Source organism: Sorex araneus, chromosome 3 (genome assembly GCF_027595985.1).
Source record: "Sorex araneus isolate mSorAra2 chromosome 3, mSorAra2.pri, whole genome shotgun sequence".
NCBI lineage: Eukaryota > Metazoa > Chordata > Mammalia > Eulipotyphla > Soricidae > Sorex > Sorex araneus.
In genome coordinates, this window is record NC_073304.1 from 117,129,456 (window position 1) to 117,156,133 (window position 26,678).

The window sequence follows — 26,678 nt, forward strand, 5'->3', positions numbered from 1 at the left end:
CCTCCCACTCCCCGGCCCGTCCTCTCCAACAGCCATTGGCTCTTTCCCTTGTGGCCCCGCCCACTAGTTAATTACACAACTTCTCTGGCCCCGCCCGCAACCCTGTAGGGGGGCCCTAGGATGGGTTAGGCCACCGGTGAGCGCCTGAATGGAACGCTAGGAAACCCCTTATTCTTCTAGATTCTAGGTAGGCTAGAAGACATAGACCCTATACCCTAGAGACGTCTTTCTCTCCATTAAACGTCTTCTCTCTTATTTAATCTTTCCAGTGATCCAGACTGTGTAGCTTTCTTCGAGGCCCACAGTCAGGCTATCCGCTGGACAGCCCAGGTGCGGGGTCCTCACGGCCTCCTCGCAGACTCAGCTCCGGTCCGGAGAGGACCTGGCGCGGAATCACTGACGGGCCCAGGTGTCGGGGTGAGTGCGAGGGGCGGGGAGTGTGCAGGCGGGAGACAGCTGGAAAATTGGGGACGTGCCTGGGTGGCTGGGGCTCGAGGCTGCAGCCTGGCTCCGGGGGTGGCCGGCGCCGAGGGCCGTGACCGCGCGTCCCTGCCGGCCTTCGCGGCTTCCTTGCGGCAGGGCCTCAGGGAGGCGGCGCCCCTGCACCCGGGCCCCGCGCCCGCGCCGCCCGAGCTCCCGTGGGCCCGCGCCGCGCTGCGGCTGGGAGCAGAGTGTCCACGTAGCTCCTCGCAGCCCCGTCCCAGGCTTCCGCTTTGGAGGACAAACCCCCAAACTGACCTAATGGACTTCCTGGGGGCGGGGCGGCGCCGGGCCGGCGTGATGGGGGAGCTTTGTGCGGGGACTTGGGGCGCGGCGGGGAGCCGAGGCGCTGCAGTGACCCGGGAATTGAGGGGCGACGTGGCGGCTTGGGCTTGGGTGGAACCTGGAGCTCTGGGCGGCTTGCTGCCGCGCGCACCCCTCACGGGAGGGGAGGTGTGTGGAGCGGGGAGAGCGCGCCCGGGGAGGGGGGCGGGGAAATCTGGGAAGGACGCTGAGAGGCTACGTGTGCGGGGACCACCAAACCGGTGGTGACATTTGCTGGCATTGGAGTCCAAGTATCACGGTGTTTGCTTGGGCAGGGAGGGTGTTAAATGAGGTGAAAGGCTGCAAGGAGGAAGTAGGTGTCTGCAAATAGGTTGTTTGGATTGAGGGTTAGAAGTCATGGGGCTTTCCGAGAGCTGCTCGCTCATTCCCTCTCTGGGAGCTCGAGGCACTCCTGCATGCAAGGAGGCGGGCGTTCCATCGGTGGCACCCATAGTCCCTCCCTCAACACAGGAGTGACCCCTGACCACCGCAGGATGTGGACCGAAACAAACTTAGCACACTCACTGAGAGACTGCAAATGTAAACTAATTATTTGGAGAACAAAGCAAAGTACTATTAAGGGTGGCAAGGCTCCTTAAGCAAATTGGGGTTTGTTTGAAAGAACAGAAAGTGCATTCCATTTTGAGGGAGAAAGTAAATTAGGGGTGTAGAAGATTAAAATGTGAGTGCAGAGGATGTGACTTGTGTGACGCGGCACATGCCTTTTGTGGGGGGCTCTGGAACCAATCTTAGCACTGCATACCCACTTTCTTGCCCCCACCATGGCCAGGTATGGCTCACCCCAAAAATCTGGGAAGCAAGGAAGGGATTGGATAAAGATTTAAAGAGCCAGGATTAATATTGGAATGATGGGACACTTTCAGTTGCAACCTTAGGAAAAGAGAAATTGAAGTGAATACAGAATTACCTGAAACTTAACACATAGGAAGGCTCTCTGTGCTGCAGGCTCTCTTTTTCTTACTGAGTCCTAAAAGTTTTGCAGTGTTTCTAAACATTTAACTTAACTATTGAAATTCTTTGCACACTAAATAGCTCAATATCTCAAATCAGGAATAGCAAATTGTTGCTTATAGAAAAGAGAAATTACCATTGCCTCTGCAAATGGACTCAGCATTACACGGAAAATAATTGTCATCTTTTTGTTGTTGTTTGTTTTGGGACCACGCCCTGCAGTACTCTGGACTCAGGGATCATATAGTGTGTCTAACCTAGGTCAGCTGTGTGAAGGCAAGTGCTTTTTACCTGCTGTACTATGTCTCTGGTCCAGAAATCATCATCTTTTGTAACCAAATAATCCAAGTTTCCTTTTTCTGGAATGAAGAAAAGGGAAGGTGATTCTTTTTCTCTGTGTTTCATCAGTCCCTCTGTACTCACATCTTTCCTTCAGCATTTAAAAATATTCTTCCACTACCAGAGTGACAGCACATTGGGCAGGGTGCCTTCCTTGCGTGTGGCCGACGCAGGTTCAATCCCTGACATCCCATATGATCCCCTGAGCACTGCTGGCCAAAAAATAATTCCTTCTTGGGACTGGAGAGAGAGTACTGTGGACTGGGCATTTGTCTTGTATACAGATAACCCAGGTTTAAGTCGCAGAAACACATCCTGAGCACTACCAGGTGTGTCAAAAAAAACTGAAAAATAAATAAAATCTTAAATGTTCTTCCTTTATGAACTATTCCAATTCACTGTTTTGTGTTCATTACCTTGAAAACTATACCACCCTCTACTGTTTACTATTTACATTTCTTGGTATTTAATTTCTCTGTCTACCATATTCAGTGTTGTTTCTAGGAGTCCATTGAACTACTATTGAAACTACCTTTATTGGGGAGTGGGCCATGTTTGACTGTTCTCAGGGCTTACTGCCGGCTTTGCTCAGGAATCACTCTTGCAGTGCTCAAGGTGCCATATGGGGTGGCCAGGGATCAAACTCAGATCAGCCACAAGCAAACCAAGTGGCCTTCTGCTGTACTACCACTGCCTTGGCACAATATTTGAAATGCTTTTATAATAAACTACATGAAATTTGCTTCCTGATTCCAAAGTCACTAATAACAAAAAGATGGGGTGGCAGGGAATGAGATTACTTTTCCAGAAATTTTTTTAATATAATGAAAGAAGTTCCTGCACCTTTGCACTGCCACATGTGGGTTTCGTTAGTTGTTATGTGCATTGGGCCTTTAGTCATCATGTGGATAGAAGAAATAAGCTTTCTTAATAGAAGATTAAGGTGGGTTTTAAAGCTTAAGCACAGTTGAGAACTCTAAGTGTTAGGCTTTTATCTCAGCAGTAAGGAAAACAACAATAAATCCAGATGGCTGGTTTAATTTACTGAATTCTTCTAAGACTTGAACCACTGCCAGCAAAAACAACTTCGGTGGGAACTTCCTGGAAAGAATGTTTCACCAGCTTAAAGAATATAAGTGGTAATCTGGTCAGCTCTGTTAAATATAATTTCTGCTCTAAAAAAAATTTATTAAAGCAGATTTTGGCTTTTGTAGGGGGCACTGAGAATGGACGCTTTCCAGTAGTATGGGCCTGGTGGTTCTGCACTCGGGCCTGCCAAGGCCATGTTTCTTGGGTCCAGTGGTGCCAACACCCGCCAGGGCCACCCCGATGGTGCTTTGGGGTGGGAGGTGGGGACATGCGATGCTGGTGCCAGGGGTTCAAACATACAAGACACCCACTCCAGTTCTTTGAACTATCTCCTGGGACCCTATAATTTGGGCTTAATACTTACAGTATATCCTTCAACTCTTAACTCTTCTTTTTTCTTCCCTTTTAATTTTTGGGCCACAGTCAGCAGTGCTCAGGGTTTTCTCCTAGCTCAGCATTCAGGAATTACTTCTGGCAGGCTCAGGGGACCATGTGGGGTGCTTGGGATCGAACCTAGATAAGCTGCATGGAAGGCTGGTGACCTACCCGCCAGACTACCCACCTGCCTGTCAAATCTTAAATTTTAAGTTAAAATAGCACATTTACTGCCCAGTCCAATATGGTAACTACTGGCTACATGTAGTTTCCTATTTTGTTTGTTTGAAGGCCACACATAGCAGTGTTCAGGGATTTCTCCTGGCTCTGCACTCGGGGACCACGCCTGGTGAGCTCAGAAGACCACACAGGGTGTCAGGGATTAAATCCAGGTCGCCTGCACACAAAGCAAGCACCCTGCCCACTGAATTATCTCTCCAGGCCTCATTTTTTAACTGGGAGCCATATCCAGTGAGGGTGGAGTCCAGGCCACTCCTAAGGGTGCTCTGCTCAGGTGCAGGTCTAGCTACAGTGGTCCAGCCCAGCAGTGTGGCTACTAGAACCACACTCAGCAATGCTTAGTGCCTCGGGCTGCTAAGGAGCGAATTCAAAGCACTCCACATGCTAGGTGTATGCTGTTCCACTTGAGCTCTCTCCCTGCACACTATATGTGGTTATTTAATTTAAATTTATTATGATGTACATCATAGTACATCAGCTGCATTAGTCACATTTCTGGTGCTCGGTAGGCACAGATGTCTGGAGGCTACTGTATTAGACAGCATATATAGAAGATATTAGGGCTGGAGCTATAGCACAGCAGGTAGGGCCTTTGCCTTGCAGGCAGCCCACCCAGGTTCAATTCCTCCGCCCCTCTTGGGAGAGCCCGGCAAGCTACCGAGAGTATCTCCCCCGAACGGCAGATCCTGGCAAGCTACCCATGGCATATTGTATATGCCAAAACCAGTAACAACAAGTCTCACAATGGAGACTTTACTGGTGCTCGAGCAAATCAATGAGTATGTGGCTATTACTAGTTCTCTGAGGAAGGTAAGAACAGAAGTTTAGAATTCAGCTGACTCTGGGTTTGAGTCCCACCTCTGCTGTGAACTGTATCATCTTAAACAACTAACTCTTCTGATACTTTCATGGTCTTCTTTGGGGATAGAACCATTCCGTGCATGTGTTCTGTAACTGAGCTACCTCCTGGCAGGAAAAGAAAAAAAAATTTTTAAGATTGTTTCTCTTTTATTTCATGTGACTTTTAAGATCAGTCTTGAGTTTACATACACGTGTGATTTGAAAAACTGACAGCTATCATTTTTATAGCAATTGCATTGAATCTGTAAATTGATTTGGGGAGAATTGCTATCTTAATTTATTTTCCAATCCATGAACATGGAATTTCTTCATATTATTTTTAGGTCTTTTAGTGAGAATTTCAATCTTTTGGTACTCTTATACATTTAATTCTCAATTAAATTTCTAATGTGTAGGGCTGGAGCAATAGCACATCGGGTAAGGCGTTTGCCTTGCACACGGCCGACCCGGGTTCGATTCCCAGCATCCCATATGGTCCCCTGAGCACCGCCAGGGGTGATTTCTGAGTGCAGAGCCAGGAGTAACCCCTGTGCATCGCTAGATGTGACCCAAAACCCCCCAAAAATTTCTAATGTGTAGAAATATGTACCTTTTTTCCTTTTTATATTTTGTATCTGACTGTGTATATCTTTCTGTGTGTGTCTTTGTCTCTCAGTGTATGATCCTTGAGATTTCCTATATATAAGATTTTATCATCTACAAATAAAGGGGCTTTAATTTTTTTTTTAATTTGGAATATTTTATTTTACTTTTTACCTAATTGCCCTGACTAGAGCAGTTAGGTAAGCAATTAGAGCAACTAAGTTCATAATCATATTAAACCTGCAGTGTAGGGGCTGGAGCAATAGCACAGAGGGTAGGGCATTTGCCTTGCACGCAGTCGACCCGGGTTTGATTCCCAGCATCCCATATGGTCCTCCAAGAACTGCCAGGAGTAATTCCTGAGTACAGGAGCCAGGAGTAAACCCTGTGCATTGCTGAGTGCGACCCAGAGAGGGAAAAAACACAAAACCTAAAGTTTAATATAAGTTGTGAGAGTGAACATCATAATTTATTCTCAGATTGACGGGAAAGCTTTTGATTTTCACCATTAAATATGATATTAACTATAAGATTTTTCTTTTTCTTGTTTTTTGTTTGGGGCTCCAGCTGGCGGTGATCAGGGCTTCCTTCTGGCTCTGTGCTCAGGAATAATTCAAGGGACCATATGGGGTTCTGAGGATTGAACCTGGGTCAGCCATGTGCCAGACAGGTGTCCTCCTGCTATACTGTGGCTCGGCCCCTATAAAGGGTGTTGCTTACCGATTTGAAGTTTCTGTCTGGCTTCAGTGTTTGTGGGGTTTGGGAGAGTGTGAGAAGAACCTCCTAACAGTGCTTGGGGGATGATGAGGTGTCAGGGATTGAGTCCAGGGCTCCTGAATGCAACCCTCCAGTCCTTTGAACTGTCTCCCTAGCCTTGGTTTGTTTTTGGTTCTTGTTCTGTGTTTAGGCCACACCAGGCAGTGCTCACCCAGGATCAGCCGAATGCAGAGCAGGTGCCTAACCAGAGCAGGTGACCAAGAGCTGTGTACCTGCAAGACATGCCTTTCTACTTCACCTGTCACCCCAGCTTTGATATATAATAAATTTAAACTTTCTTTTTTTCCAGAAAATGATTCACAGTCTATTTCTCATAAACTGTTCCGGTGACATATTTCTAGAGAAGCACTGGAAAAGCGTTGTGAGCCAGTCTGTCTGTGACTATTTCTTTGAAGCGCAAGAAAAAGCTGCTGATGTTGAAAATGTACCCCCTGTCATTTCAACACCGCATCACTACCTCATCAGCATCTACCGGGAGAAGCTCTTCTTTGTGTCTGTCATACAGACTGAAGTGCCGCCTCTCTTTGTGATTGAGTTCCTGCACCGGGTAGCAGACACTTTTCAGGTTGGTCATTCTAGAAAGCTGCTTAAATTATATGTTTAGTTCAAGATGGGATATATGGTGATAACTGTTTTTAGTTATACAACTTTGGATGTGTAGTATCTTTTTCTTCTTTGCAGCTAAGCCTAAGTTCATAATCATCATCATCCTAATATATATTTATATACATCTTTAGCGTTGTGAGGGATAGAACCTAGGGTCTTCTACATGCAAGGCAAGTGCTCTGCCGCTAAGCCACATTACTGACCCCACAAACTCCTTTTATACAGATGTACAATCACTATCACTGTCGCTATCATCCCATTGTTCATCGATTTGCTTGAGAGGGCACCAGTAACATCTCTATTGTGAGACTTGTTACTGTTTTTGGCATACCGAATACGCCACGAGGAGCTTAGCATGCATTATTACATCTTTTATTATTTTAAGATAATAGAACAATCTCTTGGCCATGGAAATCATTTTTATATGCATTACCAATGATACCATCAGGAAACAGTAATGCCTTGTACATAATAGTCCCAAGAGTTTTAGAGGTTGTGAAATCTTCTAGTATTTGCATTTTATTATTTCTCTTGCTAAATATGCCAACTAATTTTAAACTTATTTGTGTGCTTTGGGGTACCTATTGAGGTCAAATGAAATATGTAGTTCACATTCTGGTTTAATCTTTCAGTGTGTTTTCTGGCATATTATGTGATGAAATTTCAATTAATATAAAAATAGAGGGGAATAGTGTATACTAGTGTAGAGGGGTTCCCCAACTTTATTTTTCAGATTTCAACAGTGATTTATGCTGCTTTTAGTTTATCCTTCAAAAAAAAAGTTTTTAGCAAGCCTTTCTTCATGCCTTCCATTGTGCAATATTATCTACATTTTGTTAGGACTACTTTGGTGAGTGTTCAGAGGCTGCAATTAAGGATAATGTGGTCATAGTATATGAGCTTCTGGAAGAAATGTTAGACAATGGATTCCCACTGGCTACTGAATCTAACATTTTGAAAGAACTGATTAAACCACCAACAATTCTACGTTCTGTCGTGAACTCTATTACAGGTAAGGTGAAAACATACCCTTAGGAACTGAGAAATTCAAACTTTTAAGCAACTCAAGCTTTTTGATTTTGCAGGCTAGTCCAATTTGACTGGAATTAAGTCAAATTCATTTGACTGACACTATTTAGTTGTGTATATATTTCTTTTAATAGAGGTCATTTCTTAAGTGATAAAGAATTATTTAATTATCTTTTTAATACATGTCTCTCTAAGATCACAACAGTGTTATTAATATTATTTAACACTAAGTGATAATTAAGAATAATTATTCCAGTTATCCAAAAGAAGCTATTGTAGTGATAATGCTGTTAACATTTTTCAGTAAATACTGTATCAAATCATATATCTTACAATATGATGTCACTATGACTCTGTCACTGTCACCCCGTTGCTCTTCGGTTTGCTCGAGCGGGCACCAGTAACGTCTCCATTGTGAGACTTGTCGTTTCTGTTTTTGGCATATCGAATACGCCACGGGTAGCTAGCCAGGCTCTGCCGTGCGGGCGAGATACTCTTGGTAGCTTGCCAGGCTCTCCAAAAGGGGCAGAGGAATTGAACCCGGGTTGGCTTTGTGCAAGGCAAACGCCCTACCCCTGTGCTATCGCTTCAGCCCATATGACTCAGTAAAATACAAAAAAAAAATAAAAGAAGCCAATATATAAATTATAGATGCAGCTACTTATGAGAACAGTTATTCTATTTCCAGTCATTTCAACACTTAAAATGGCATTTTAGTGGTGTGAAGCAGGTATTATATTGCTATAGTGGTGAATGCAGAGCCAACAGTAACCCTTGAGCATCACTGGGTGCAGCCCAAAAACAAACATCAATTTGGGGACTGGAGCGATAATACAGAACACAGGGTGCTTGCCTTGCACGTGGCCAACCCAGTTTGATCCCTGGCACCACATACAGTCCACCAAATACTGCCAAGAGGCCAAGAGTGATCCATGAGTGATCCCTGTCCCTATATCAAGGAGTAAGGCCTGAGCTCCCAAGGCAAAAATACTAATAATAGTAATAGATCAGTTTAGCAGAAGCAGATCTACTTTTTTTTTTTTTGCTTTTTGGGTCACACCCGGTGATGCACAGGGCTTACTCCTGGATCTGCACTCAGGAATTACCTCTGGCGGTGCTCAGGGGACCATATGGGATGCTGGGAATCGAACCCGGGTCGGCCGCATGCAAGGCAAATGCCCTCCCCTCTGTGCTATTGCTCCAGCCCCAAGCAGATCTACTTTTAAATTGACTAGGGAAAGATAAAATTAAAAAGTTAAATTGGGACCAGAGTTGTAGTAGCAGATAGGGTGTTTGAGTGCACATAGCCCACCCAGGTTCAATCCCCGGCCATCTCATAGGGTCCCCTGAAGAAAGCAAGCCAAGAATAATTCCTGAGCCATGAGTAATCCCTGAGCATCACCAGGTGTGACCCGAAAAAAGTCACCCTCCCCCCTCAAAAAATTAAATCAAGGGCATCCTGGAATGCTAGATTAAATATTTTGCTTTTAGGACATTTGTTTTGCACACAGCCGACGTGCATTTGGTCCTCTGAAAGTCTTGCTGTTAGTGATCTCTGAGCACAGAGCCAGGAGTAACCCCTGAGCATCGCCAGGTATAGCTTCTCAAAGTAAATATTTGCTTTTATCATAAAGTGGGGAAACACAGAAGGATTTGAACAGGAAAATTAAAGCATGTTTTTTGAATATTCTGGAAAGTAGTACGTTGGAGACAAGACACCAACCATAATTAGACAGCAAAACTGTAAGACTATAGATAGTATGATTATACAACTGTATTTTAAAGTATAATTAGGACTTTAAAAAAAAAAGCAGAATTTTTAAAAATAGAAAAAAATAAATGCAGCCTATGTAGGTTATTTAAAGAAATATACGACAGCCAAAGATATGGCTCAGTGGCCGAGCACTTGTCTTGCATGTGTGATGCCTGAATTCCTACCTATCACCACAAAAGAAAAAATTGAAAAATATCCAACAACAGTAACGGTAATTGCATTTTAGTATAGGAAGATATATTTCTTTTAGCCACTGTGATAAATACTCCACATTTTGCTTTTGTTGTTGTCTATACTTAGTGCTTTTGAATTGGAAATGTACAATTAACCAAAATTTAAATATGTCGGGCTGGAGCGATAGCACAGCGGGTAGGGCGTTTGCCTTGCACGCAGCCGACCCAGGTTCGAATCCCAGCATCTCATATGGTCCCCCGAGCACCGCCAGGAGTAATTCCTGAGTGCATGAGCCAGGAGTAACCCCTGTCCATTGCCCGGTGTGACCCAAAAACAAACAAACAAAATTTAAATATGTCACAGCTTAAGTCTATATGTTTTGGATCATCAGAATTATTTTCAGATGTATACCAATTTATTGGGTAGTTACCCATTTAGCTTTAACCGTGCTCTAGGGTGTGCTAACTTTAAAATTAAAACAGCCTTTTTTAAAAGTGTAAAAGAGCATCAGAAGGTTATGTTCTTCATCCAGTAACTCATAAGTAATGGATTTAACAGCATCTCCTATAGAACTTGAATTGGATACCAAAAGACTTGGTTATCATTCTGTAGTCTCAGCAAAGGGTTTTATAGTCTCCACAAAGGGTTGTTGTTGTTGTTGTTGTTTTTATCAGCCAACTGTATTGAAATGACCAGCCTCTTTTTTTTTATCAGTGGCTGAAGGTTGAGATTTCACTGTTGAGCAGTTGGAATTAGGTTAGGTTACTGAAAGCACACAGGAAGCAAAAGATACATAAATGCATTCAGCTGGTTTGACAGAGAGTAGTATGGCCTACATGGTTCTTCTAGAAGCTGATCATGTAGACATGAATATGCCTCAGACAATTCTGGAAAACCATTTACAACCCCAGTACAGAAAAGCCAAACATTAAAGGAGTAACATTTTATTTTTTTAAGTAAACCTTCAGATGACCATTTTATGTATTAACTTTGCTTTGTCCTTTTCTGATTTGTAGGTAGTAGTAATGTCGGGGACACACTCCCCACTGGTCAGCTGTCCAATATCCCATGGCGCCGGGCAGGGGTAAAGTATACAAACAATGAAGCCTATTTTGATGTCGTTGAAGAAATCGATGCAATTATAGATAAATCAGGTAATTTGTTTGTGTCTGTGTGGTTTTATATTTGGGACAAAGTTCCGCTGACTTAGCTGAATAGATAATTAAAATCCATTGACAATCCAGATTTAGCAAAAAGGCATTTATTTTCTTAAGATTCTTTAAATCTTTTTACTGCTTGGAAGTTACATGTTTTTTCATAATCATTAGTGAGGTCTCTCAAACTTTTGTAAACTGTATCTTATGCTGCCTTAATTTAAGTTTCTTATTACCCAATATACTTTTCCCCCTTGTCACTTATTTGAACACTTTTTTTTTGTTTTTGCTTTTTGGGTCATACCCAGCGATGCACAGGTGTTACTCCTGGCTCTGCACTCAGGAATTACTCCTGGTAGTGCTCAGGGGACCATATGGGATGCTGGGAATCGAACCTGGGTCAGTCGTGTGCAAGGCAAATGCCCTACCTGCTGTGCTATTGCTCCAGCCCCTGGACACCTTTTTTTATCTACTTATCATATGCTATATTTTTGCTACCATTTTATGATGAAATGTGGCACTAGAGACCAAATTACAAAGCAAGCAAGCAAACGCTTAAATCCTTGTACCACCTCTCTGGCCCATAATAAGTTAAAAAAAAAAAGGTTTAGAGAAATTATATCCCAAGAGAAATTATATCCCAAGCCGAGCAATAGCACAGCGGTTGGGTGTTCGCCTTTCACTCGGCTGACCCGAGTTTGCCGCCCCTCTCAGAGAGCCTGGCAAGCTACCCGTGCGTATTGGATATGCCAAAAACAGTAACAATAAGTCTCAATGAGAGACATTACTGGTGCCCGCTCGAACAAATCGATGAGCAACGGGATGACAGTGACAGTGATATCCCACACACTGCATATGGCTTCCCAAGCACCACCAGGAGTCACTTCTAATTACAGACTTAGGAATAGCCCCTGAGCAGTTGTAGACCAAGTCCCCTCCAACCTACCCCCAAACAAAGTGGGGGAAAGGTTCCTTTTTTATTTGTTTTTTTTCCCCTTTTTTTGGTTTTTGTTTTTGTATCACTCCTAGTGATGCTCAGGATTTAACTCCTTGCTTTGTGCTTAGGAATTACTCCTGGTGATGTTCAGGGAATTATATCGGGGCCAGGGATTGAACCTGGGTTTGAATGCAGAGCAAAAGCCCTACCCACTGTACTATATCTCCAGCCCTCAACTTTGTTTTAAGGTTGACTCTTACGAATGGGAGGGCCAGAGTGGGTAGGGCGTTTGCTTTGTACGAGGCAGAACCAGGTTTGACCCCCAGCATCCCATATGGTCCATCTCCTGCACCACCAGGAGTTAATTCCTGGGTGCAGAGAGGCAGGAGTAACCCCTGAGCACCACTATGTATGACCAAACAACAACAAAAATAAATAAATAAATAAATAAATAAATAAATAGACAAACACAAGAATGGGGACAGACAAGAACAGATGACTGGATAAAGAAGCTATGGTTATATATATACAATGGAATGTTGCTCAGCCATAAGAAAAATAAATTATGCAATTTGCTGCTACATGGAAGGACCTGGAGAGTATCAGGCTGAGTGAAGTTATGAGGGAGAGCAAGAGACACAGAGTGATCTCTCCTATCTGCAGGGTGGAAGCATAATGGGGATAACGAATACCCAAAGACAACCCAAAGACAACAGAAACAGAACAGGAGGGCTGGTCTGCAGTAGGAAACCAGCCGCCTGAGGGGCTGGGGGACCGGACAGGGAGGGGACAACATCTGATGGAGGGAAGCATTCAATGGGAGGAGGAGGTGGGGCTGAGAGGTGATAAAGTGTGATCACTCTACCCCTCCGCAACAGTGTTGAATCATTGTCTGAGACCCAATCGTGAATAACTTTGTAATTACACAGTGACTAAATAAAAATAAATAACTTTTTGTAAAAAGAAAAGCAAATGGGGACAGAGGAGCTAGAGAGACAATATAACAGGACACTTGCCCAACCTGGATTCATCCCGTTTATCCCATATGATTCCCCCGAGCATTGCCAGGACTGATCCCTTAGCATCGTCAGGTGTCATCCATAATCTTTAACAAAGGAAAGATTGAGACAAGATTTAATTTTTTGTTAGAATTGCCGTATTTCAGCCAGAGTTGGGTATCTTAGTGAGGATGTCTGAAGCATTGTAACAGGTCCTCTGTCCTGTTAAGAGATACACAAAGGACGGAAAAGCTAGTACAAGGCTAAAGCACTTGCCTTGTACGCAGCTATGTCTGTGACAGTGGTTTGTGTTTGACATCGAATATGGTTTCCAGGTATGCCCCTGAGCATTGTCCCAAGGAGCTGTCTCCATTATTTCAGGTAGCGTGAGCGCTGGAGTGAAGAGGCCCATTCCATTGATGTCCTCGTTTTTCATTCTCTTTTCTCAGGATCTACAGTCTTTGCAGAGATTCAGGGTGTCATAGATGCTTGCATTAAGCTGTCCGGAATGCCTGACCTTTCCCTTTCTTTCATGGTAAGTTTTTTCTCCTGTTCTGTATAGACTACTAAATGAAATCATAAATACTGAGATGTATTTGTACTTTCCTAAGGAGGCTCAGAGAAAGCTCAGTTTAGACCACCTTCTTGGCAGGTGTAGGGCTCCATGTTCCATGCCTTGCACCCACATACTATGGTGGCACTGCCATTTGAGGTCCCTGATGCTGCAGTGAAGTGTGTGATTTCCATCACACCGAAACCAGGTGTGTGCAGGAATGTCAACTATAGTGAGTACCCCAAAGAGCACCCCAGCTAAAGGCATGCAAGCACCACAGCCAAGTGTGTTCGCCCACTGAAGTTAACACAGCAACAAAAAAAAGGAGGAGAGTTTTCAGTAGTAATAAAATATTTTTGTTCTTGGTTTTTGGGCCATATGCAAAGCTCAGGGGCGACTCCCAACTCTGCTGCTAAGAGATCACCCTGGCAGTGCTCAGAGGAGCATATGGGACAGAGAATCGAAGTTGGGCCTCCAGCATGCAAAGCATATACTCAGTCTGTTGAGTACGCTGCACTTTCTCTCTCTCTCTCTCTCTCTTGCGCTCTCTCTCTCTCTCTCTCTCTCTCTCTCGCTCATTCTTTCTCCCTCCCTCTTTCTCCCTCTTTCTCTTCTCCTCTCTCTCTCTCTCTCCCCCCTCCCTCTCCCTCCCTCCCTTCCTCCTCTCTCTCTCTCTCTCTCTGTCCCGCCCCCACCCCCTTAAGAAGAAAAAGAAAATATTCTTAACAGTTTCCCAAATCAGATTATGTGATCTGATGACCATGGCCTCCAGGTTGACAAGAGAGGTCTTTGGCTCAGTGTTTGAGGAGTGACTCAATAGATGGCCAGCCTCTGCATATCTCAGTCACTCTTTTTATAGAATCATTGTTTTGCTGACTTGAAGAAGCATTGATCATTGGCATCAGGCACCGTAGCTGCTGAGTTCTGGTGCTGCCTTTGCCACTAACGTGTCCTGACTTGAATTGTTTTTGTTTGGATTTTGTGCCACACCGTCAGTGTTCTGGGCTGTTCGCCGTGCTGGACTAAAGGTTGCTCACAGTGCATGCACAATGCACTCCGGCCCTTGTGCCATCTCCCTCATTTGGAGTTCTTTGAACCTCATTTTTTCTGTCTATGAAATGGATATTAACCAAGTATGATTTTCTGCATTATAGATACTTTGAAATGGAAATAAAATAATGTATCTGAATTATTTTCATGAGCTACGTTACAGGATTAGGTACAGGGTTGGAGCGCAGGCCTTGCCCCGCAGAGCTTCACATGGCCTCCTAAGGATAATCTCCAGGTTTGGCCCTGGAATCCCACAGGGACCCTAGTGGTCCCTGGCACTACAGGGTCCAAGCAGCACCACGTCTTCAGGACCTCACATTAGGCCATCAGCCCAGTTGACTGAATGTCACAAGGAGTCACCACCAGGTCTCTCAAGCACTGCTGGAAAGCCCATCCAACCCCCATCAAACTTCAAACACAATAGAACACTGAGATTATGTTGACATGGTCATAGTGGGGAATTTACGTGACTTTTTTATTGTTGGGTGCGTACTTGTTTCTCTTAACACCTGAGTGAATTACAGTATTCATTTTGCTCTGTGACTGTTTTCTGTTTTTCTGGCAGAATCCACGACTTTTGGATGATGTCAGCTTCCACCCATGTATCCGGTTCAAACGTTGGGAATCCGAAAGAGTTTTGTCATTTATTCCTCCAGATGGCAATTTCCGGCTCATATCATACCGTGTCAGCTCACAAAAGTATGTTAATGCATTGCCCGGCCTTTGCCATCTACATCAATGTGCTGGGCAGAACTCTCACAGGTGGACACTGGGATTCATCATTGTTCCTTTTAGCCGTGCCTCATCAGGAAATTCAGGAAGGGTTGATGAAAATATTTGTCTAGCTTGAGAATTGTAGAGCACTAGTGAATGAGTCTACAGCAAGTTATATGCCTTAAAGGAAGTACTTGGGACCATGTAAAACCATGTCCCTATGACATTATTTTCTCCCTTCTTGCAAGCAGAGGGAAACAGGTAGTTGCCCAGGTCATTCCCAGCTAACAGACGTCTAGCTACTCTTCTCTGCTTGTGGTTTAAATTATTTACGGACATGTGTTGTAGCTAGTGTGTTCTTTCAAAATATCAGGAAAATGAGGGACGAGCAATTGTACAGAGGTTAAGGTACTTGCTTTGCATGCGGCCAAACCAAGTTCAATTCCTACTACTGCATATGGTCCTCAGAGCACAGCTGGGAGTACTCTCCAGAACTGCCCGGGTGACCCCCCCCACCCCCCCAAAAAAAAACACAATCATAAAAACCTCTCTATATATATGGTGTTTTTTTTTTCTTTTTGGGTCACACCCAGCGATGCACAGGGGTTACTGCTGGCTCATTCACTCAGGAATTACTCCTGGCGGTGCTGGGGGACCATATGGGATGCTGGGAATCGAACCGGGTTGGCCACATGCAAGGCAAACACCCTACCCTTTATGCTATTGCTCCAGCCCCCTCTATAATATTGTGCAGGATATAAAAGCTGAGGAATTATTTCTTGACTTCTTTCACATAGGAACTGCTTTATTTAGTTTGTAATTTTAAGTAATCTTTCTGTGGTACTCTTACTTTCTTTAAGGCTGTTTGCCCCAATTGTTTAATACTGTATTTTCCAGATTTCTAGCTTGATTTTTGTATACTTGTTGCTTAGAAATTATATAACTCCTGTGGGTTACCAGGTAGTACAGGGGTTAAGACCCTTGCCCTGCATGCATTATTTGGTACTGGTTTAATCTCCATATCACATGTTCTCCAGGAGATAAGGACCATGAGGAGTGATCCTTGAGCACAGAGCCAGGAAGCGCCCTTCAACATCACTTGATGTGGCCCAAAATCCTTAAAAGAGAAATTGTGTGATTCCTAGCACTGTGGAACCCAACAGCGTGCTGTATTCCAGGGCCCTGGCATAGATATAAAACTTGCACTTCTGGAATTATTCCATACTATAGTCTTGTGTGCATATGTTTCTGTTTTTCTCTTTTTAGTCTAGTTGCAATACCCGTGTACGTGAAACATAGCATCAGCTTTAAAGAGAACAGTTCTTGTGGCAGATTTGATGTTACAATTGGACCAAAGCAGAATATGGGGAAAACTATCGAAGGAATCACAGTGACGGTTCACATGCCGAAGGTCGTGCTGAACATGAACCTGACGCCAACACAAGGCAGCTACACATTCGACCCAGTCACCAAGGTACAGCCGCCTTGTCAGGAGTGAGCCAGTGTTCTTGTAGTTGGTGTTTGGCAAATCTTTGACTTGAGAATGTGGATGCCAGAGAGAAGTGCTTAATTAGTATTTGCTTAAAACCAGTTTCTGAGCAGCAGGGATGTAACTCCAGTGGCAGAACACATGCTCAGCATGTGGGAGCCCTGGAGTTTGACTCCTGTCCCAAGAGGCCCTAGCGGTGCCCCCAACCCACAGCACCACCCAGGAATGGCCCCTAAAAAAGTCAGCAAAGGGCCTGGTAAACCTCGAGAATGAACTGTGCCGTGCTTCTCTGCCCCCTGCACTGCCTAGAGATGCGTGTGCGCCTCGTCCCACCTCACAGTGGCCTTCCCCTGCATCCAGCCCTGACTGACTCATACTCTGATGAGGCAGGATACGTAGTAAAGCTTTCCAAGCCAGAGCAGCACTATGTGGAGTAAGAACTTACTATAGTCCACACAGTTTTACATTTTCTCTAGGAATTGAGTATTAAAACCTATCTTTTCCCAGGACTGGAGAGATAGTACAGTGAGTAGGGCGCTTGCCTTGTACACAGCTGATCCAGGGCTCGATCCCAGCACCCATGTGGTTCCCTGAGTCACACCAGGAGTGATTCCTGAGTGCAGAGCCAGAAGTGAGCCCTGAGCATTGCCAGGAGTGGCCCAGAAACATGATCAAAATAAATTGAAAACCACCACTTCCTTCTCCTTCTACTTTAAAGGATTGTTTCTGCTCTCCCATCTTCATGTCTTTACTGGTTTAGGAAGCAGGTTCTTTGCCCTGCAGTTACGCAGTTAGCAGAGTTTCCAGAGAAACTCTTACAAGGTGATTTGCAGAGCTGGAGACATAGCACAGGGTAAAGCGTTTGCCTCGAGTAGTGACCCCAGTTTGATCTCCTCACCACACAGGCCCCTGACCACTGATGGGAGTGGCCCCCTGCTTCGGGTTTTGTTTTCATTGTTTTATGTGTGTGGTTTTTTTGATACATTTAATTAATCACCATGAATTACAAAGTTACAAAGATATTTGTGATTTTCAGGTGTTCAGTATTCAACACCCATCCCTTCATCAGTGGTCAGGGATCATGTGGTGCAGTGTCCCCAGACTCCCCACTGCCCTGCAACCTGCCTCTGTGGCAGGCACATTCCCTCCGTGAGTGTCCCAGAGTTCCCTTCCCTAACTTATCCTCCCCACCTCCACCACAGTACATCACATTTTGAAATGTACAGTACCTTTGACATGGCAGTTTGACTTCTGGAAGAAGCATTTATGTCATACAGATATTCATATATTACAACATACAATTCTATCACATACAACAAGTATGTATATGTTAACAGGATGTACAATATACATTCTTTTTATGATGATTTGTTTTGCTTTTTGTTTGCTTTTTTGAGCCACACCCAATGGTACTCAGGGCTCTGTGCTCAGGGATCATTCCTGGTAGTTCTTGGGTGACTGTACGCCATGCCTCTGGGTTGAACCTGGGTGGTTTATGTGTAAGGCAGGAGTTCTACCTGCTGCCTACAATACACTCTTTGTTTTTGCTTTTGGGGCCACACCTGGTTGTGCTCAGGGCTTATTCCTAGATCTGCATTCAGGGATTAGTTGTGAAGGTCTTGGGGGGACCATATAGGATGCTGGGGATTAAACCAGGTCGGCACCTGGTTGGGTTTTTCAAGATTATTACAACAGTCATTGAATTGTCTGAGAACTGTAAAAGTCTATTCTAAAAATAAAATCGAAGACTGAAATAGCAACTAGTCCAGTCCTGAGGCTGTGACAAGAAGACTGCAGGCTGTAATGTGAAGCGGGCGCTCGCACCCAACTTCTCTCCTCAAAGCCTCGCCCTTATAACAATCGCTGAGTTTCCACACCATCCATTCCATTTGAGCCAAGGACTGTAGAGCAGAACTCTTAAAAGCAGCAATTTAGATCAGCTTCTCATTTTACAGAAAAATAAACAGACCCAGAGAAAACAGTGAAGCTGGTATATCAGAAAAAGAATTTGTTGGTCCTGGAGAGATAGTACAGCAGGGAGGGCACTTGTCTTGCATGTGGCCAACCCAGGGTCAATCCCCAGCATCCAGTATGGTCCCCTGAGCACTGCCAGGAGTGATTCCTTAGTGCAGAGCCAGGAGTAACCCGAGCAGCACCCAGTGTTGCCCAAAAACTTAAAAGAAGATTAAAAAAAAAGAAGAAGAATTAGAAATCGGATAACCTCAGCTCAGATCCCAATCTTGCCCTCAGCTGTGTGAATTTGAGCAAGTTGGCTAGTCTTTGATCCTTAATTTCCTCCTTTGTGTAAAGGGTAAAAACTCCATCCCAGGTGAGGGATATGGCTCTGCGGTAAAGCACATGCCGTGCATGTGAAAGGCCCCAGGTTCAGTCCCCAGCACTGAGGGAGGAAAAAAGGTTCCACCACAGCCTTCGTGAAGTGAGCCTGCAAGCAGTGCTGCCTCCAAAAGTACACATGCCACTAATGTTGGTTCTCGTCCTCACATCGCAAAGTCACATGAGTGACGAAACTCCATACAGCCCCAAGTCTCCTGTTTCTGAGATCCATGCACCGTTTGTCTGTATTTACTGTGGAAATATGTGGTGTCTTTGAACCTTATCTTTGAATGTTTAATAGATGATTCAAATTATGGTGGGTTTTTTTTTTTATGTCATTTTAAGATACTGACGTGGGATGTGGGAAAAATTACTCCCCAAAAGCTCCCAAGTCTCAAAGGACTGGTAAACTTGCAGTCTGGAGCACCCAAGCCAGAAGAGAACCCAAGCCTCAACATACAGTTCAAGATCCAGCAGCTCGCGATTTCAGGTGCGTGCAGGCTTGACTTAATTCCTAAGGTTTTCACTGAAGTCAATTCTCAGGAGCTCAGAAGGGCAACTGATGTTTGTCTCTCAAAAAAGGAATGCTTCTCACGCCCCTTTGACACACGGCTGTGCTGAGGGCCAGCCTCAGAGGCTGGTGATTTTGGAGAGCTTCCCTTCACCTCCTCCCTTCTGTAGGCCCCCGAGGCGTCATCCATAGTTACAGAAATGAGAACTGTTCTTAAAAGACATGCCTTACTCCCTGGAACCATGCCGCTGCGGGCTCTCGTGAGCGACAAAGGATCTACAACTTTACTATGCATTGCTCATTACTTGGTTTCTGGTTTTTTAAGTATAAAATAATTTGAGAAGTAAAGGGAGGGAGAAAGAGAGGTAAAGATTCATTCTGAAGAGAACACAGGCTGCTCCAAAGTGGCTAAAGCAAAGTACACATCCCAAGCCGATGTGCAGGTCATTTCCCCAGGAAACGTTCCCTAAAATAAGAAAGTCCACATCTTAGGAGGAGATGCAGCAAGTGTACCTGCATTGCTCATTTTTAAACAAATACGGTGTTGGTAGGTGTGACGAGGTTAATAATAGACCTTTTACCTGTTCTTTTTTGATGCAGGCTTAAAAGTAAACCGCTTGGACATGTATGGGGAGAAATATAAGCCATTTAAAGGAGTCAAATATGTTACGAAAGCTGGAAAGTTCCAAGTGAGGACATGAGAAGATGCCAAAATTCCTCAAGATCTGTTTGTTTTCCAAGTGTCATGACAGTTTAATACTATTAGGTACCAAGTGGGTGGGAATTACATATTCTAGTTCAAGCATTTGTGTCCGGCTACACTCCGCTAACAGAGTTGCTTAATCAGACTAGGGTTCTTAAGGAGCTTTAAGCTAAGAAAACTTTTGAATGACTTAGCTTATTTTGTATCTTTTCACTTAGGAAGATTTTAGAGGTAATTTCCTCCATGAGGTTTGGGAAGGGAGAGTGGGGGAAGGCACCAGCTCGGGGCTGCCGTGAGAACCGTGCCTCAGTGATGCCGTCTCCTAACACCAGTGAGCTCACCTCACTTAGCTGTTGTCATCATCCTTATGGGGACAGGCAGGTGCAGCCGAATATCACACCTGATCCTAGCCACCTGTAGTTAGCATTTGCCCTCACAGAGGAAATTCCCTCTACCCCCAAAAGTTTACAGAAAACTGCCTCTTCGAAGTGTTTGCCTTACTCAGCTTTTCACTCGTGCCATTAAGCAAGCACTGTAGCAGAAGCCACTTCCACAACCCTGTCGGGGAGCACTGCAGCACCAGGATCCATTCTCGCTGTACTTGGTATTTGGTATTGTATTTTTTATAAATAAGATTTTTACGTAAAGCTCAGATTTTGATTTATAGGGACCTTGCTGAATTAAGTACCATCTCAGTTTGTGCCACCAGTTCTGCTGTTAGCACAGGGAAAATAATTTATATCAAAGAGATGAATGCTTATTAAGATAATAAAAGGGAACACTACTTCTGCCTTTAGGAAGTTATTGCAAGCACAAGCATTTGAGATTTTAAGCAGATTAAAATAGTAAGAGACATTTAAGTGACCCTTTGCTATCTTTGTGTTTATCGAGCTTATCCAACACCACAAAAACCATGTGAGCCCAAAGGCTTTATACCTTTCAGTGAAAGGAGAAAAACGTGTCTGCCTGTTCTTTTTTTTTTTTTTTCTTCAAATTTCTGAAACACTTTTCTTTCCTCTTTTTGGTTGTTGTTACCAAATCTATAGTCAATATACTCCCTCCTGAAACTATTGTCATCATTGTAAGCTGGAATACTTAAATGTCTGTACCTGACTAACAATGTGTGAAGGACATTCTGTGGAGGCAGAAACAAAATCCTCAGTTCTGTCGGTCATCATGCCGTGCCGGCGATCATCCCGCTTCACTGTCTCAGATATCCTGCTCACGCTGGCTGCCTCATTAGGCATGAAGAATGGGTAAAGGCTGAAGGTTAAAATAGAAGTGTTTGCTCTCCGGATTTCCTTCTTGTTCTTAATTCTACTCTTCTCTTTGGAACTCCATTCCTTTTCGTTCTACTCAGCATGTCATGTCCCGTCTCCTTCTGCTCTCAAGGGCTAATGGTTCTTGGTACTGAGAGCCCGCTGTAAGCAGCATCCTTACCTTTGCCTGCCTAAGGCACTCCACGTGCCTCCTAATAGGAAAAGGCACATTTCACCACTTTTAACATTTCTAGGGTATCAGCTTGGCAACTAAAAATCATGATGTTGCCAAATATTTATTTCCTTTGCCTATGGTTGGTTACCCAGTTCATTGCTTCTCATTTTTAATGTTCTACTCTTCAGAGTTCATTCCTCAGAAGAGCCGTCAGTCAATGCCTTTCTTTCTGGAAAATTTCTCATCTGAAACATCCAGTTTTCCTTTTGTGCTGTCCTCACTTATATACAAGTAGTTTGTATGCCAAGAGTCCCTGGCTTTTAGCATTTTCTGCTAAAATTTCCAAGCAAATTATTTCCTTTTACAGTTAAATTATTGTATTTATTAATTTGATTGAATCCAGTAAATTCTTTCTGTAGCTCTGGCTATGCTGTCAATAAAAAAAGTGAAAGCAATCATTGAATTTTTTATTAAGAGCATTCTCCGATGGGCATGTGTCAGTGTCCAAGTAGCTTAAACTTGACAAGACGTTAAAGTTTAAACTTGATAAAGATCCCGTCCAAGGTCTGAGAGTTTCTGCAGGGTCCTGCTCACATGAGCTCACTGTGTGAACAGCTGGGGACACTTGCTCTCAATTTCACTCTGGCCACAGGCAAGGTTATCTCCCTACTACCACTTCCTATGAACACTTAGTATTACTGAACCACTTTTTAAGCACATAATTACAGCTGATCCCAGACTTGCCCCATTTTCCAAATTTTTTTTTTTAATAGGGACGACCCAGCTAAGCTCTGAGGGCCCATTGCAGTGTGGGCAGGAGGGGTATCAGTGCCAGCCGTCACTCAGGCCCTCGAACATGCTGCGCCTGTGCCCCACCTGGAGCTATGGCCTGACCCCCCTGCTTTCTAAATACTTAGAGCAAATGGAGTGAATGCTCTTTATTTTTTTTTTTTAATCACAAACAGGACTAGAAAGACATCATTAAGGCACTTGCCTTGCATGCAGCTGGCTTGAGGTTCAATCCCCAGCATCCCATATAGTCCCCCCACCACCAGATGTAATTCCTGAGCACAGAACTAGGAGTAATCCCTGAGTCTTACTACGTGTGGCCCAAAAACTTAAAAAGAAATCCCATTTTCTTTCGCTTTATGGGGCCACACCAGCGTACTCAAGGATTACTCCTGGTTCTGTACCTGGAAATTACTCCTAGCGGTACTTGAGGGACTATATGGGATGCTGGGGATCAAACCCAGGTCAGCTGCATGCAAGGCAGAAGCCCTACTTGCTGTACTATCTCTCCAGCCCAGGAATCACATTTTAGTTAAAAAAAAAAAAAATAGTGAGATTCTTAGAGATGTTTCCGAAGGATCCTTAAAAGATGGGGCCTTAAGAGTCTTCTGATTTAAGAAAACTCAACTGTGAAGTAGCAGCAAGATAGCACCAGTAACTACAGAAGTGGAAGAAATAAAACCGTGAACAATTTCCAGGTATTATTGAGCTAAGTCGGTGTCTTGAGCATTTCCCTTTAGCCCAAGCAGGCTGGAATCTGATTCCCTAGTCAGCAACTTTTAAAATTAAAGCAGTGAGGGGGCTGGAGCCATAGCACAGCGGGTAGGGCGTTTGCCCTGCACGCGGCCGACCTGGGTTCGATTCCCAGCATCCCATATGGTCCCCTGAGCACCGCCAGGGATAATTCCTGAGTGCAGAGCCAGGAGTAACCCCTGTGCAGAGCCTGGTGTGACCCAAAAAGAAAAAAAAAATTAAAGCAGTGATGGGGCCATCCATATAGTACAGCAGGTAGAACACTTGCACAGCATGCCACAGACCTGGGTTCGAGCCCCAGCACTCCACATGGTGCCCTGAGCCCAACAAGAGTAAACTCTGAGCACAGCCAGCTGTGGCCAAAACCAGAAAAATAAAGTTAAAGCACTGAGCAGCTCTCGTCCTGTGATACTACCCCTCTGACTAGGGTGTCAGGCAAAAATAGTGATGCCCAAGTTCTATTCCATATCAAAGAAACAGAATCTGCACGCTCACACGCTCACACACACACACACACACACACACACACACACACACACACACACACACACCGCACTTCTTAAAATATAATAAAACACATGCTACCACATTTGGATTAAATACAATTTGGATCTTTAGTTTCCATATCTTGCAAATTAGTTTTAATGGTTAATCTTAAAACACAGAAGAAACATGATCTTAAGAATTCTTACAACAATAACATCAACCATTTAAGACATTATTTATACAAATGCACTTTATTTAGTTTTAAACAGAACAGAAGAGGCAGAAAATATTTCCGTATAACAAATACTAGGATATAAATGTAGTTTGGTGGTGTTTTTTAGTGGCAATGTTCAATGGTTCCCCCCACGCCCAACTCCACCCACCAATTTGCTTTACTATGCCTTGAGCACTGATTTTAGAGAAAAGTGCATCGGCATGAAGTATCAACCAGTGTCTTGATACACTGGTAGAACTTGGAGAGCAACATGATTTTTCTTATTTCTTCTAACTAATCTTTAGTAAAATAAAAGATGATCTTTGGCATAGATTCTTACTTTAAAGGCATTAATATTGCATTTTATCAGGTAAGCAACTCTAAAATATGCTGAGGGCCTTGAAAGTAATCTTCATCAGGTCAAAGGGAATAAAAAAAAGCCTGAGAGTACAGTACCAACTTAAGACAAGTGTTTTACATGTTGTGTGTTGGAGAGGGAGACATTCGGGCAAGGGTTCTTTATTCATCCGCTTCTGGCTTTGGGAAGAAATGGTTTCCTGTGCTGGGGAATGCTTACAGCAGTGAAAAGTACAAAAGAGTTGGAAAAACTGCTTTTTGTTAATAGGAACATAGTGTGGTAATGATTAAAAATACGCCTAATTCTCTCGCACCGTCAGAGGGAGGCGAGGCGGGAGGTGGGCTGGGGGAGGCAGGAATGGGGGTTGCTTCCCACAAACTCCAGTCTGCGCGGTGCTCCCACTTAGGTCAGGAGTGTCCTTGGGAAGGGTCGCCCTCAGCTGTTCATTCAATACTTGGGGGTAAGCAAGCACCAATTTTCAGGACTGAAATTTCCCAGGGGTCAAACAGATGTCTCACAAGGACAGCTGAACAAACATGGGGAAGCAGGGAGTCTACAAAAGCTACAAGACACGATTTGGTTAAAAATTAAACGCAGCATTTCAGCTCCGAAAGAACAACACAAACTAAGAGTGAGTGATAAGGCCTCAGCACAGGCCTCTGCGGGTAGTGAGGCACCCGGCGGCCGCCTCAGCAGAGAGCACCAGCACGCAGAGCGACCCTGGGGGTGGCTGCCTGGGGGTGGAGGGGCCGGGCCAGATAGGGGTGCGCAGCGACCCTAGCACAGATGCTGCTCAGGGTCACAGGGAAGACTCCCGTGATTATGCCCCACTCCGCCGAGAGCAAGTCTGGTTGGTACTGGTTGGTACGGTGGGAGGACTGCGGTGGGCAGTAGGCCCCAGTTGGGGGGGGGGGGAGGAGGGTCCAGAGACCACCTTTTCCGGAGCAAGCAAAGCTCTTCCGAGAGGAGCCTCAGTGGCACGGCCGGGAAAGGCTGGCAGCGGCGGCAGCAGCAACATGAAAGCCCCGAACAACTGTGGAGGCCCAGTGACTTCCTCTGAGCTGCGTGGCCGCGCCCCAGATCCTCGAGTCTGGCTGGACAGGTGGGTGAGGGAAGGAGCAGAGCAGTGGCTAGTGTCACCGGGGCTCGGAGCTCATGCGAGTCCACGGGCGAGACCGCGCCGCCACCAAGGCAGTGTGCGTGAGAAAACAGGCTTATGCAGAGACGCTGTGAGGGTCCATGACAAGAGAATAAATGTTTTCTAGCGTGAAGAAGCCCCTTTCCTTTCTGTTAGATCAAGTCAGAATGGGGTTTGTCGAGCCCCCCGCAATTCTAGGTGGCTCCAGGCCTCGGGGCATTTCATTCTGTTTAGTGGGGTTCTGGGCCAGCTCGGTTCGAGCACGAGTGGTGCTTATTGGTACCAGGGAGTCTTCCGAACCCAGCGCAGTGTGAACCCAGCATCTGTTCGGATTTTGATTGAAGCTGCTTCTGCTTCACGAACGGTCTCCTTCACAGACTGCATGAGGTTCTGGGCATTGTGAACCAGCATCTCTGTGGCCTGTGAGGAAAGGGGAACACTCTGTTACCCACACCCCGGGCCCTGCTGCTGGACGTCACCCTCCCTGGACCTGCCACCCCCTACCGCTGCTTTATCTCGGGGGGTCAGACTCCCCAGTGGCATCATCGCTGGCTGTGTGGTCGACTGCCCATGTGCAGGTGTGGCTGACCCTCTGCTGAGCACAGACTCGTCCCTCCTGGCCGACAGACAAGCCCCGGGCTCTTGCCGTCCCCTCTGTCTAGGACCTCTTTCTCCCAGTTATTCCGTGGCTCACCCCTCACCATCAGCACTGAGTAATGTACCAGATGTTTAGTTATTTACATCCTGGTGTTTGGGTCACAGCCAGCAATGCTCAGGAAACGGGCTACCCCTGGCGTTTTACTTGGGGGTCATTAACCCTCTGAGCGATCTGCATGTTGACCTTTTTTACCCAGCGGTATGGGGGCCTGAACGGTCTGTGATGCTGTGCTAAAGTGCTACCGCTTCAGTCCACTTAACTGTCTCCTCAGTCTGTTTATCTGATTTGACTTGAAGTCTAAATCCCAGGAGGAGAGAGATTTTTCTCAGATTTGTTTGCTGCTGAGTCGCAAAGTTAGGCACATAGGTATTTCATAATAATGATTCCAAAAACTAATCAAATAAACCACTTATAATTTCATGAAAATGTTAGTAAATAGCTGAGCACACCAATAGAACTGGATCATTCTACCACGGAAAACTTCTAACTTGCAATTCTTTTTTCCCCATTCTACCACACTGTCAATTTCTACCTTCTTCCATTTGTTTGATTCTTTGTTTTTGTTTTTATTGAGACTATACACCCGTACTCCTGGCTCTGTGCTCAGATTGGGGCCCAAGGGACCATATTTAGTACCAGGAATTAATCCACCATCAGCTGTGTAAAATGTTTAATGAAATATAATAGATATTCCTGAGATGCATTTTTTGTCAGCTGACTGTTGAAATGATAAGGTTTAAAACCCTTATTTCTCCTTTCCTGTTTTTTCCTCTGCACTTGGGG

At 44.7% G+C, this 26,678-nt stretch overlaps 2 protein-coding genes across 4 annotated transcripts in view; one reads left to right on the forward strand and one right to left on the reverse strand.

Moving 5' to 3' along the window:
• The first annotated feature begins 95 nt into the window (after positions 1-95).
• Positions 96-21,954, forward strand: AP3M1 (adaptor related protein complex 3 subunit mu 1). Its single transcript, XM_004615451.2, has 10 exons — positions 96-187; positions 270-417; positions 6,329-6,604; positions 7,486-7,657; positions 10,639-10,776; positions 13,161-13,246; positions 14,880-15,013; positions 16,295-16,502; positions 19,197-19,341; positions 19,963-21,954. Exons 3-10 carry the CDS (start codon positions 6,332-6,334, stop codon positions 20,061-20,063), a joined length of 1,257 nt encoding a protein of 418 aa, XP_004615508.1. The 5' UTR covers positions 96-187; positions 270-417; positions 6,329-6,331; the 3' UTR covers positions 20,064-21,954.
• Positions 21,955-23,637: 1,683 nt separating this feature from the next.
• VCL (vinculin) overlaps positions 23,638-26,678 on the reverse strand; it is a 136,056-nt gene continuing 133,015 nt past the window's right edge. For 2 of the 3 annotated variants that reach the window (XM_055131511.1, XM_055131510.1), the window contains exon 21: positions 23,640-25,657. In XM_055131511.1, the coding sequence (XP_054987486.1) occupies positions 25,511-25,657 (147 nt within the window). In that variant the 3' untranslated portion in view covers positions 23,640-25,510. Of the gene's footprint in view, positions 25,658-26,678 lie in introns of all 3 variants that reach the window. The other variant, XM_055131512.1, reaches the window with a different exon arrangement.